Below are 14,071 nucleotides of genomic sequence, written 5' to 3'. Positions count from 1 at the left end.
ACTGCAGGGAGACACAGCTCAGGTGGGAAAATCTGTTTTCAGGAAGACTTTTAGTTGTGCGCGTCACAAATCTGGCTTTTTTGGAGGAGATTTAAGACACACAAAAAAAAAACCATATACGTCATGGGACGGAGGTAAAACATGGTGGTCTGCTCAGATGACAATAAAGTTTTAACTTTTTCAGTCTAATGCAGTCAACTTTGGAAAACTAGCATATCTCGCTGAGCACATGAACCCAGCACTGCATTGTGGTGGTGGCAGAGTGATGCTGTGGGGATGCTACTAAACAAGACCGCCTGTTTCATTCTACTTCACAGTTATGCGTTAATTTTTGGGGTTGTGTTGTCATAAAATCCCCCCAAGACACACTGATCTTTGTTGCAACAGGCCAATATGAAAGAAAAAACGATTAAGGGGTGTGAATACTTCAGAACAGACTGTAGAGCTGCCAAAGCAATGCCAGTCATAGTAGAGCCTGTGAACAGACAGAGGCACACGATGGCAGAGCACACAGAGACTCCCTGCTCTTTGATAGGGATCTGTTCGGTCACAGTCTTAGCGCCAGCTGTCAGCCCCGGCTCCACTGCTGCGATTTAATTAGTCTGTTTATGTCCTTTCTAATAATAAAGCTCTCAGGGTGGAAGGACATATCTGACAAGCTAACTGCGGCATGCTCCAAGAAAACCTGCTAGCTCACACTGGCGCTGGTGGCCTGGGCTCTTGCCGAATGTGGGCCACGATGGGAGGAAGGAAGGCTGCCACTTCCTGTTCCTCCTGACATAACACGCGGCCCTCGGGCCCAGATCTGGTATCACCCTCCTAATCAATCCTAACCCTAACCATTGGGGGATAAAACACACACTGACCTGATATGAGTGTCTGGGGGCAACTTCATCCATCTTCCTCTCTGGCGCTCTTATGGGAGCTTTTGTCAGACAAAGCTCTTGGAGAGAAGAGATTGTTGCCACAGGCTGAGGAGAATCCCAGAGTTCCTACTTAGTCTGGAAAAGTATGGAATTTGCTATGAGTAAATAAAAAAAACTATTTCAACATTTCCCATTGTCTAAGTCCCGATTGCTGTACATCCATTTATCCACACATCCATTCTAAAAAGTATGTCATTTTGACATGAAAAATGTGTGGGGAACCTCGAAATAATGTCTCTGAACGCATCAGAACGTGCTCTTGCCTAATTCATGCGAACAGTCTCGCTTTTTTCAGCTCTTCTTTCAACAGAGGCGGCTTTGCAGGACGAAATCGGGTCTTTTCAAGCTGCCGCTGTTGGGGGAAATGGAGACTAGTGGGGGTAACCGAGTCAGACACACCGAGCTGGATATAGAGTGGCAGAGCAGACAGGAAACCTTCCAGTCTGAGTGAAGAGCTTGATGGCTCTCTGTCTTCCTCTTGGGCTTTGGCCCTCACCATCTCTCTATTAGTGTGCCAGGCTCATGGGAGCCAGGTGACAGATAAGTGAAGGAGCGGCGCACACGTTTTAATAGACATTTCAAAAGATAAACCTGATAATCATTTCTCCCTTTAATGAAGTCTAATGTCCTCGTTCTAATTCCTGTTGCGTTGGCTGTTAAGCATCAGCGTATTCCACTTGAATATGCATGATTGGGAAATTGCGAGGCGCACCGATGTAACTGCAAGAACACACAAACGCACACAACTGCAAAAATAGATTACAATAACGGGTGATGGTGATGGTAGTTGTGGTGCAGAGGAGGAGGAGGATGGGGGATTGATTAAACATTATTTCTGTAATGATCCATATCAAGTTTTGTCATATTCGAGTGGCGGCAGGGTTGCAGGGATGAGATGTACCAAGAGAGGCAGAGAAATATTTGTTTGGTTGTCGCTTGTGTTTAGCTCCAAACACCAGGAGCAGAGCTATGTAAAAAATTAAATAAAAATAAAAAAATAATTAAAAAAAACAACTGACCAGTCTAGTTGTCGGCCTACATCAGCATTAGGACTCGTTCTCCGTTAATTGGAAAGATTAATTTGGAGCGCTTTGACGCGGGAGTGATGCATGTGTTCGGCTGTCCCCTCCTCACTATTCTCTGTCAGGTTGAATTTAGCCTGGCGAGGGGCTGACCTTTGAAAGTGAAGAGATCAACGCAATTTGAAAAGACAATGTCACTTGGTGTAAATGTGATACGTGTAATAAATGACATTCAACCTTTCAGCGATGATGGGCTTTCGCAGGTCGGGAGGGAACGTGGAGTGTACGTGGCGTGCGTCCGCGTGGAACCGGAGCGTTTTTTTTTTTTTTTTTGTCCACGCGTGTCCTCAGCCGCACCGCAGCCTGGATATCATGTGTTCCCATTCCACTCTGATTATGCGTAAGAGGGATGCATTAGCGTGGAGGAATGATATCCAGGCATACACTACAATGCTGATGACGCTGTGATGACAACAAGAAAATGACGTTCTCCATTCCTGTGATTACACCGGAAAACACGTCCGCTCTTGCAGCAATGAGGGTGGAGAATCAAAAGAGCGTTAGTGTGATGGAAATACTCTGTTCTGTTCTGCCTGAAATGACAGGTTCGTTTTGCTTTTACGTTCTTTCTGAATTAGGATATTTGAACCATTCAGCTGTAGTGAATCCAGACATCTTTAATGTTACCATGTCCAATTCTATCAAATCCAGATGCAGGGGGTAAGCAAGTTCAAAATTAAAGAACATTCACCGCTTCAACTTAAAAGAAAGTTGTTTAATCAATAATCATGTGCACAATTGAACCAGATAAGATAAATGTCTGGTTGTGAAGAGAAATATCCAACGGCTGAAATGGGTCCAACCAATCAAAGTTGATAAACAGCTGAGTTCTTTTTGGATGATGATAACTAAATATAACTTTATACAATTTGTTTCAGACGTGGGTCGTATGAGGTTCTCATTGTGTGACAACCTTTGGTAAAACTGCAGTTGCTCCACGATATTGTATTTCCACGAAAACAATTCAACAAAAATGTTTGACACCACGTTTTATTTTTGTTAAAATAGACGAGAAACAACTTTTCCTTCTCTGCTAAAAGTCACTCAACAAACTGATTATTACTTGAATCATGTTATCTTTGCCACATTATGTAATTTTGGCATTTGATCAGCTGATAAATTTAGTAATAGTTTTCAAGTAAATTTTATCATTGCCCAATATATAATCCAAAATCAATAACATGGATAATAAATATGTCTAGTGTAGGAGTCTTCTTTTTTTCCAGCTGACTGGCAGTGTACAGCAACAGGTGGCGAAGGGTACTGCTGCTTTTCTCCATGTTCTACATAGCAGAAGAATACTGCTCCACCTTGTACGTTTTCTGGTGTCTTTATTGTATGGTATAAAAATATTTAGCTCTTTCTTTTTGTTGCATTTCCTTCAATCCAAAATGTAACCTACCCATGTATGTTGTACTTTATTAAGATTTAAAAAGTAATTAATAGAGCAGTTCATATTTCATTCTTAACATTGGTGTACCAGCCTGAGAGCAGGTTCATGAGGTATACTCACTGCTCACTATGCATACATGTATTACAGACTCAACAACCCAAAGCAGTTCACCTTTTTGATTAGGAAATGCTTCGTCTCCACATTGATTTCAAGTTCAAAATCTAAAACTTAGTTTGGTCAAAGCTGAAGTGGCTTTTCCTCTACCGTTTACTGTTTCTCTTTGTGCAAACAAAACAATATTAAGTCAGAATTTGATTTTGAAATAGTGTGGAAATTTGAACTCGTCAAAAAAAAAATATTGTTAATCCTCTCAGCTGAAGAGTGTGTGTGTGTGCGTGCGTGTGTACGTGTGTGTGTGTGTGTGTGTGGTGGTGTGTGTGTGTGTGTGTGTGTGTGTGTGTGTGTGTGCGTGCGTGTGTGGGTGCGTGTGCGTGTGTAGGTGTGTGTGTGTGTGTGTGTGCGTGTGTGTGTGGTGCTCACAGATGTACTGTAAGTCGTTTTTATGGTTTCTTCTTCTGTAAATTTCCTTCAATGCCAAACATCTTAGTTCAAATATTGCCTCGTTGGTGAGTCAGCAGACTCTTTCCACTTCAGACTATATCCACATTATTACTACTTTTACTTTTCTTTTCTTTTCTCTTTTTCTAAACCACGCAGCAGGAGGCGATGCCGGTCGCCTAATTAAAACAGATCATCCGATGGCCACGTGCAAGCCGACCCCCTCCGCTAACAGGATGTGACGGCAGAGCGCCTCGTGATTGATAGCACTCGTCAATATATTTCATTTCAGGGGCTTTAGTCAAATGACAACTGGTTGTCATTGACTGAAAGCAATCTTTTTAAAAGGGGGGAGCTTTTTCTAAGTATCAGATGAAAATGATTCCTCTGTCTGCTTGGGTGTCACTGTCTGCAGGAGCTTTATTGATTGGACTTGAATATATTGCACCCGCAGTGGTAACAGCTGCTGGCAATAGCGCCGCTCTCCTTCTGCTTCGCAGCACTTTTTTCCGTGCTCGGAGGCTTATTGCTAGTGCTCGGTTGTCGGGCCTCTCTCACGGATGCCCGAGCGCGTCGGCGTCGTCGAGAGCGACGCGAGACAATTGCGAAGTGAGCGTGTTTCCGAGCCCAAATTAGAAAGGCGAGCGTCGTTTGGCTAATGCGTCCAGAAGGGCCTGGCTCTCTCGGGCACATCCAAACCCGCTCATGAATGTGTTTAACTAAACCCACCATTGTGTGCCACCCCTCCTTCACCCCACACCCCAATTCTTCTCCCCCCCGCCCCTGCTCTGCGTTATCAAGCACAAGAATGTTGGCATTGGTTGGTAAAGGTCATTTACTGTAATGAGATTTGCCACATGCAAGCATATGGCCTGATTATTGCTCTGTTCGTTAACATTTTCAGCAAAGAGACAAATAGACAGCTGAAACGGGGATGTTTGCAAGGAGGGCGGACGAGGAGAGGCAGTGGGGGGGATGGGAGGGGGGTGACGACTGGTGGAGCAAACATGTTTAGCATTTTCTCTTCAAAAGACAGGAAGAACTTCTTTCACAACAAATCTGTCACAGAGATGATTGATCTTTCAATTTTCATAAGGAATGCGCGCCATCCGAGCCGAGGATTTAAATTATCCCATAAAAGTTGCCTGCCGTGGGATTTTTTTCATTTTGTTTTGTTTAGGTTTTTTTCCTCTTTTTTTTTTTTTTTTGCGTGTGCGTTTAATACTCTTTAAGGACAAACACCTCTGTCTGTCTCCTTGATAATTTCCAGCACATGTTACACTCTGGCGGGTTTGCATTGGGAAGCAATTATGTTACCTCATCAAATCAGAAATGTTTTTTTATCATGCTTTCTGCCGCGTTACACGAGGTGTCTTGGCAGGAAAATCTTCGCCCACCTGAATGAAATCAGTGCATCTTTTTCTTCCCCCCCCCATTTTATTTTGTTTTGTTTTTATTATCCTTTCACATTAAAAGCCGTTTCGTTTGTTGACGCGGACGAGGCCGACGTGCATTCCGATCCTCACGGCTCTCCGAATGTAAAGCATATTGCTCGCATGTGTGCCCATGTCTGGCCTGCAATCATCCATGTTGTTTTCGAGGGTTCTCATGTTTACCGCTCTTTGTTGCGCCGATGATGATGTGTTCTTTTTATGTCGTCCGTTTCAAGTCACGCGTAGCGTGCACGCCCGCGCGGAGCTCAGAGCAGGTATTTAACAAAGGCAAGATGTTTGCTTTATTATCGACATTAACTGTGTAAACACGGAAAGCTTCAAAGTTTCATTCAATGACACTGAAGGGCTGTGGGTGGCTACATCAAAGCGCCATACCTTTTCTCCCCCCTCTGTGTTTTAATGAGAAACAGGGACTCACCAGCCTTGACTGAAACTGCCATCTGTGTATGTCTGGGTTTTTTTTTTTTTCTTTTTTCTTCCTTGTTTGCATTTGTGTGTAGTCCTCGTATGATTGTAGGAGAAGGTATGTTTCTGGGCACCTGTGTTGTCTTTACGCTGCTCTTCGGCATGCTTATGGAGGCGGTGACTCATGTTTGGTCGGTTCATCGGGTGCAGAGATACCTCCACCTCTCACACTTTAGATTTTTTTTTTTTTTTTTTTTGAGGACGTGGGTATTATGGGTAATTAAGGTGGAGACGATACTCAATATTTATTCCAGTAGAACATCGCAAGAAGTTAATTTTTGTTTTCACAAATGGGCTGAAGATTTCAAAACTCAAAAACCGTCTTAACGGATGTTAGTGTCCAAAAGTTGAGTCGGGGTAAATAAGAAATGCACTGAATTTGTAAAGCATTTTCTTGTCATATTGATCATTGGAGCATATTTATACTACCGCAGCTTCCTATGCAGAACTTTTTCTTCAAGATAGGCACCATTTATCTATCTGGATAAAAGGAGTTTTGGGATGGGACAAAAATGTTTTGGTTTCTCAATTTGATTCTGTTTAATTGTTAATAAAAAAAGTATTTTTTTCTTTTTTTTTAAGTTGATTTCTTATTAAATTGCACCATTTTGTTGTTGAGTTACTGGCAGAAAACCCACAGTGAAACACTGACACTGACTCAAAAATCCAAACCTTGGAGAAGAGTCTATGCCATTCCTGGGTTTGCTTTAAGAACCAAACCAAGCATTTAAATGGCCATTTTTAATTTATTTTTAATAAATAGTAACAAATCACAAATAATAGTCCTGTAAGCAAAATATGCATTTAAGCCTTTAAGCAAAATAAATATTTTTATTTCTGATGGTTAGGGACCACAGCCACTCATAAATAGTTGAGATCATGTAATACTTGAACTCAGAAATGCTTCCTATTTTAATGATTCAAACACCAAATCTATGTTAACATGGGCTAACATGCACAGTGGTCCTCCATATTTCAGTTTTTGAGGGCAGCAGCCAATCGACTCAATGTTGCACAGAAAAATCCACAAATAGATGAATCTGTGACGACTGAACCAGGAACAGGCGCTCGTATACATTTTATTTTGAAATGTGATCTAAATGACCATTTTTGCCGAAAGTACAACAAAATGGCCATTCGACACACTGCTGAATTTGAAGGCAAATTCACCTAAAGAGTTGATAACCCGACATGCCTTGGTGTTTATACATTAGGAATGTTCTAAATTTGAGTCTGGAAAAGAGTGACTTGTGGTGAACTCAGAGCACAAGTCGCATTTATCCATCTGCACCTTCAGGCTCCAAGTATATACTGTATATATTTTTCTCACTTTTTAAAATCTGTCCACACTGTCTATAGGATTCCAAACAAAGTGGACTGCATGGGTACAAAATGGAAGTAGGAAGAGAGGAAATGGCGACACGTGGGAACAAGATGGGGGTAAGAAGACAGGGCGTATTGACCCCGACCCTTTTTTCTGTTGATATCCACAAACATTTGTGGACAATTATCGATTGATTGTTGAAATGGAGAGTTGTCAACTGCCCCAATGAGCAGTCATTGCTAATCAGTCTGATAACACAAGCAAAGCACCTCAATAACAACTTCCTTTCTTACGTTAAAATATAGATCTAGGAACACGGACTTCAGCAGACGAAGGTATGCCAAGACACCAAGTGAACATCGCGAGACAGACGTGACTTTAACGAGAAATATCTCGGCATTTCGATATTGCATCTTGTCAAACCCTTGCAGTCAAGGATTTGAACCATTTTTGTGCCACTGGTTACTGTGTTGAAAGTAATCAGACAGGAAATTAGAAGAGACAAAGGAAAGACATGCGCCATAGGTTCCAATGTCAGGAATCAAATCCAGGACTACAGCAACCGATCTACAGCCACACCGCCCCGAGCTCTACGGAACTTTATCATTAGCCATTCATTTCTTTTTTGGCTCCGATCGAGTACTTGAATCTTCAACACTACCACAACAAAGACTCCGTAACCCCACCTCACCTTTGTAGGAGAAACACAAGCGCAACATGGGGGCATTTTACAAGAGCAATTAGCCGAAAAACTCAGATTGTTTTGCTGCAGAAGGCTGGATTGTGCAGGGAGTCGGTCTACTTAGCTGCTTGACTGGATTGTTCCTGTTGGTTTTGACAGATCAGAAGGAGGAAAAAAGAAAAAGAAAACTATATTCAACAGCATGAAAAACCAGAGGCTTAGCATTGAGTAAATCAGCCCTTTGTCTTGTTCAATTCCAATCAAAGGATAACCGGGAATGTTTGTTTGACAACAGCATTTACAATGCATTGTTCTGAAGCTCAGAGCCTCCCAAACAAAGACAGATAGGCTTTAAACAAGTCATTTAATTAGCACCGAATCCCCGGCTTTGGCTGCGGCAACCAATTATACATTCCTGAGGCATGTGCAGGTCCTATTTCACAAGAGCGAGAGGCAGATCCTCTCCAGCCCTGTCTCTTACAGTACATCTCTCCCCTTCCATTTAAGAGAAGGTAAATAGCCCAGACAGACAGCTTCATTAGCCAGCGTCTGAAGAGCGCGGGGCCGATTGTCGCTTAAATAGTGCGCTTTTACTGCAGGCCCAGCCAGCGACCTCCGATCAATTACAGCTGACATTATTGTTTGTCGGGAGCTTTTTTTTTTTTTCCTGGACAGAAAAAAAAGGAAAGATAGAAAAAAAAAACAAGATCAGGCCTGAGCTTTAGGTGGAAATGTAATCTTCCCTTCCTCTCTCTTTGCGTCTTTTCTCTCCACAAACAATAAATCATTCAGTTGAAGAGATAATAAAGTGCCAAGTAGGAGCTAGTTTAATTTTTGTCAGGGGAAATCTGTCCACAGCAGAGTTAAGGTTCGAGGTGGGGGTGTGGAGGGAGGGTGCTTGCTTTCTCATACCATTTTCAATGACAAAGGCTTAGCTCTTCTTCCCCTTATTTCCCTCTGTAGGTTTTTATAGCCAGGAAGGTTGAGGTCGTGTTCTCATAAAGAGATTAACCACAGCAAAAGTCAATTCAAGTGTTGTCCTCAAAATAAATTCCACTATTTCTTTAATCTATAAAAAAAAAAAACACACACACACACATTGAACCTTTTTCTTTTTTTTTTCTTCCTTTTTCTGGTGTGACTCCGTTAAGCAACTGGAACTGCCGAAAAAGCCCTGATGTAACAGCTTTTTAATCACGCCGTTACCGAGGGCTGTTTTAATTCATCCAATTCATCCGCCGCGATTCGGATCTCTGCTCATCCGAGCGTGAACTCACAAAAGCACGCCACAACATAATAGCTGAGCTGTTTATATTGGTATTAAGCGATTTGTAGTTTTAATGATGGTAAATAGGAGTTCACCTTTGCGGGCTCCCTCAGGCTTACTTCGGGTAAATTACTCCAAATGTATTGTTTATGCCCTCCAGGAGAGACGGTGGGCCGAGCGCGAAAGGAGGGGGATTGTTGTAGGAAGTGAACTCATCAGGTCTGAACTTCTATATGTGTGAGATCAGCACAGCTAAGACACTTGATGGAAATCCCTGGTTAAGATGCCTCAAAAGCTTTAAAATAAACATATATTTTATTGCTGTAGCATGAGCTCACACCAAAGAGTTTGGGAAAAACAGACTTTAAAATCAGTAGATTGTGGAGAGTCCTCTCATGCTTTTCTCTTCAGCTCACCCAACAGGTTTTCATTAGGATTTAGTTATGGTCACTGAGGCTGATTTTGTGTCTGTTGACTCTTTTCTGAAATTATTTGTCAGGATGTTTTTTTCCATCAGCATCCTGCTGTCAGACCCGATGACGACCCATTTTCAGATTTGAGTTGGAGGACTTCAAATTTCTTTAGGAAGCGTCCTGGTGTTTTAATTTTCTAGGTTTATATGCAGCATGACCGGGTTCCCAGAGCCACCGGAAGAGAAACAAACCCACAGCATCACAGATCTAGTACCAAACTTAAAAGGATGCTTTTTCATGTATTCATCAGTTTGTTTTGCGCCAAACCCAGTTCGAGCGTTTTCCGAAAAGTTCTACCGATGTGCTGTCATATGACCAAAGCACATGGCTTCAATTTTCTCGTAGAGTTGGGCAAAATCTGTTTACATTTTTCATTGTAAGACAGAAAAGAATATTTCCTGATAATAGTTGGCTTGGCTGCCTTTACATCTTTTTCTCTATATGAGGTTGTGTGATTAATTTGAGTCTATGTTTGACTTATTAGAAGTCAGAAAGCTAAAAAAAAAGGCTTTCATGGCATTTTTAGTCCCCAACAAAACAATTGTGGTTTTGTTTTTTGTTTTTAACATTTCTAGATTGCTCTGATTAGCTTAGATGAGAATAAATAATGCAAACATAATTTAAAAAAATGATTCAGTTAAATTGTTTTTTCAAGCAATGCATTGGTAGGTGTGCCAGTAATTCCACCATTGGACAATTATTTCTTAACACTGGACCTTTTTCTCCCTAAATGAATGAACTTTTACGCCCCTTTTGTCACCAGTACCAATAACACCCACTGCATGGCATCAATGGTTCAAACTTTGTTGGTTTCTTTAAAAAGGAAAAAAAGGACAAATAAAGACATCTAGTTTTTTTAATCCAGAGTGAAGTAATGTTTGGCGCTTACACAGAGGTGCCGTACAGGGGGGAAAGTTATGGCAATTCCAAAGGCCCCTCACCGACAGGGGGCCCTCCGCAATTTATTTATGTTTTTTTTTTCCTAGAAAAAAAATAGGTTCCTGTCAATTACAAAATTAATGTGTTTTCTAAAATAGTTTTTAGCAGTAAAATCTAATGTTGCCCCTCACAGACCAAAAAGCAGACATCCATATTTGCACTGAGCCCCCCTGGATCTGCATGAAATGGTTTGTTCCTGCTTGGGACTTGACAGTCTACTATTTAATATTTTACTATACCGCCAAGAAAAATAATAAAGTAGGTTTTCAAAAAGATAAAAAATAGAAAAATAGCGAGTGAAAAAAACAACAACACAAGAGTGTCAATTTATAACCCAGTTTGTTTTTGTCTCTTTTTTTGTCATGGGGCCCAAGATTCCTGGCGGCGCCCCTGAGCTTACATCACAAACTAGAAAGAAATTACACGTGAATGACACTTAGCTGCGTGGCAAAAACCGGCCCTTTTCCTGAATAATCTCCTCCTCACCTGGCTCCTTTCAGCCGCAAACAAAGGGATTTGGTGGAGCCTTGTTAGGTCTGTGGCACATTCCCTCACTGCGGCCTGAATAGGTCTTTATGGGAGAAACACCACTTTGGGACGAGGTGACAAGAAAGGGGCCGGGCCGACGGTGAAAGCGAGACTAATACCCTTCCTTTGGCGCGAACACAAGTCCAGTGTTTTCTCCCGAAAGGCCGTCACTCAGGTGGGGACGTGAGATTTCATACGCCGTCGAGTACAAGGAATAACACGGAGATAAGTCCAGGAATGTTATTGCAGAAACACAGAGTGGCTTACTGTGATTTTTTTTAGGTGGCTTTTAATATGGCGAAAATCTTTCCTATTGCACGTCACGGTGCCTGATTGAATGGGTGTAATACGTCCACCTGAAAGGCAGAATAGGTCTCTTCACTCCGGCCCTTGAGTGGCCTTGAAAGCCTGATACGTAGCCGAGACCTTACCATGTTGTCCCGCAGTAAGTACCCCGCAATCAGGGCCCTCTGTGGTGTTTTTTAATTGAGCTTAGCCTGCTGAGTGGTAATTGATTCAGTCTGAGCTTCGGCGGAGGCGCCGCTACAAGGTGCAGCTTGGCTTCCGCCTTTCTTTAATCTCCCCATTTTGCTTTATATTGTCTGGGAATACTCACCACTGAGAAACTGCGTGCTATCTTTCTTATGGAAATCAATGCTTCTTTTGGAAGGAGGTGGAATGACAGAGAGGAGTACTTCTCAGGTCTTTTCATTTTTCAAACCAGTGTCCTTCTCTTTAGAGGCTTCGCCATACAGATCTCCTTGCCCTTTGGCTACTGATGTTTGGTACAAAAAAAAAAGAACCGGAGTTGTTTTGTGGATGCCGCTATCGTGTTTTTTTCTTTCTTTCTTTCATGCAGATTTGCTTTACTTTCAGTCTTTCTTGTTGGTTTTTCTTTCTTTTTTTTTACCTTGAACCAAGCTGCCAAAGAAAGAGAGAAAAAAGGGAGTGGGAAAAAAAATCAACGGAGCGGCTCAATCAGATCCAATAGTGTCTATGAAGTTGTTTTTTTCTTCTTCTCTTTTTTTCTTTCAAGCAGTTTTGAGGAGAGGCATCTGAGTGGTGAAGGAACGAGACCAAAATGTTTTCCAGTCACTTTTGATCCCGCTCAGTTCAAAGTCCCAGAGGAGAGCCGAGGAGGGGAAGCAGAGAGAGAGAGAGGGGTGCGCTGGTTGAGCGAAGAGGCACAGACACCTAGCTTTGACCTTCTGTCTGCGCTCGCGTCCTTTGAAAGTCGTCTTGTTTTCATTAAGCCGCTCACAAGCACAAGTACAGGGCCACTGTTTGACTAGCTCCTTACCCCCCGTATGGTATCTTTAATAGACATTTTTTTTTACATTCTCGTGCGGCTAATGTCTTCGGTTTTTCCCCAATTAGGGCGACAAATGCCAGGCGGCAGATGAATAATTTAAAACATTTGTAAGATATCTTGCGCGTTTTAATGCATTCATTTGTGCACATATGAAAGAAAATGGAAATCCTTTCATTGTACGGTCTCACACCCTTTTTTGGTCTATTCCTGTTTCCCTGGTAAGGGGGATAATTGGCCTAAAGTCATTGCTACACTGCAGTCTAACAGTACTTGTTTGTCATTTGCACATTTAACTAGTCATTTGGGTAATGGCTTCAGAGATTGCCCTTGTTTTTAAAGGGATTTTTTTCTTCCCCATGTAAGTATTGGGCCGATTTCCATAATGTGCCCCCATTTTTTTTTATTCATTGTAGAATAACTAATATATCTTTACTGCTAATAACAGTTTATGAAGTCTCACCCCCATTATCTTTATTATTATTGAAGCAGCAGCTATTAATAAAAAATATAGTAAAATATTTATATATGTTATGTTAACATGATTTACAAGAAGTACTGCAATTAACTGAACTTATTCCACCCTTTTTTTTTCTTCTATTGGACGGCCTTGTTAAGCCTTGATGTTATTGGCTGAGGGTTTAAACGGCTTTTAGACGGACAAACGGGCCCACACCATCACAGAACCTCCGCCTTACTCAACAGTAGACATATGTTCTTTTCAAGACGTTTCAAGTCTAAACAATAGACGGTAATGTTTAGATTTTTTACAAGGTTCTCAAGCCCTTTTGAAGAAAAGGAATCCCACATCATCACAGATCCTCTGCCATTCACATTTTTCCTGATGAACAGTAGAGTTAAGTTGTTGAGTTTATTTCTATTTAAAATAGGCCGTAATGACATGCACTCCAGCATGGTCCTCGGAAGTAAATCAGGCCCACAGCATTACAAATCCTCCACCGTACTTAACAGTTGACAGTTCCTTGTATTTCCTAACAGACGGTGATGTTAAGCGTTAGTGTTACTGGACACCTCTTATAAAGAGCGTCTCAGGGCTGACAGCTTAATTACTACCAACAAGGGTGGAGTTTTTCCTGCCAGAGCACCACAGTATCCCCCTCCCATCCCCACCTGTGACTTTCTCACTCATGATATGCATCGTTGAGTAACCAACAGCCTCCTCTTCATGTGTCTCAGGCCTGGAACTCCCCTTCATGATGATGCCACACCCCCTGATCCCGGTCAGCCTGCCCCCAGCCTCTGTCACCATGGCAATGAGCCAGATGAACCACCTCAGCACCATTGCAAACATGGCTGCTGCTGCCCAGGGCCAGAGTCTGCCTTCCAGAATGGTCACCTCTGTTATAAAGGTACATTTTTAAAATAATGACACACTTTTTTTTATTTTTTTTTTTAAATTGATTTATTTTTGGTTTGTTTGTTTATGACTCCGGAAGCTTTGAACCTTTTATTCTCGTGGTGTAATTCTGTACCTGCATCAGATGTTTATTTTGGTCGTGTGTGTTTTTGTGGCTGCTGGGGTTGCAGGAACGTGTGCCGGACAGTCCCTCCCCTGCTCCCTCCTTAGAAGACAACAGGAGGCCCGGCAGCCACCCTTCATCCCACCGCAGCAGCAGCGTGTCCAGCTCCCCAGCCCACACAGAAAGCTCC

At 42.1% G+C, this 14,071-nt stretch overlaps 1 protein-coding gene across 3 annotated transcripts in view; it reads left to right on the top strand.

Annotated features, from left to right (window-relative positions):
* The window catches only part of dachd (dachshund d), a 131,224-nt gene that overhangs the window by 86,500 nt on the left and 30,653 nt on the right, over positions 1-14,071 (top strand). For 2 of the 3 annotated variants that reach the window (XM_055031793.1, XM_055031792.1), the window contains exons 4-5: positions 13,598-13,770; positions 13,949-14,071. The exon at positions 13,949-14,071 is cut by the window's right edge and continues 13 nt beyond it. In XM_055031793.1, coding sequence (XP_054887768.1) covers positions 13,598-13,770; positions 13,949-14,071 — 296 coding nt within the window. Of the gene's footprint in view, positions 1-7,237; positions 7,319-13,597; positions 13,771-13,948 lie in introns of all 3 variants that reach the window. The other variant, XM_055031791.1, reaches the window with a different exon arrangement.

Source organism: Poeciliopsis prolifica, unplaced genomic scaffold (assembly GCF_027474105.1).
Source record: "Poeciliopsis prolifica strain line A6 unplaced genomic scaffold, Auburn_PproV2 SCAFFOLD007, whole genome shotgun sequence".
NCBI lineage: Eukaryota > Metazoa > Chordata > Actinopteri > Cyprinodontiformes > Poeciliidae > Poeciliopsis > Poeciliopsis prolifica.
This window is presented reverse-complemented; position numbering and strand designations above follow the sequence as displayed.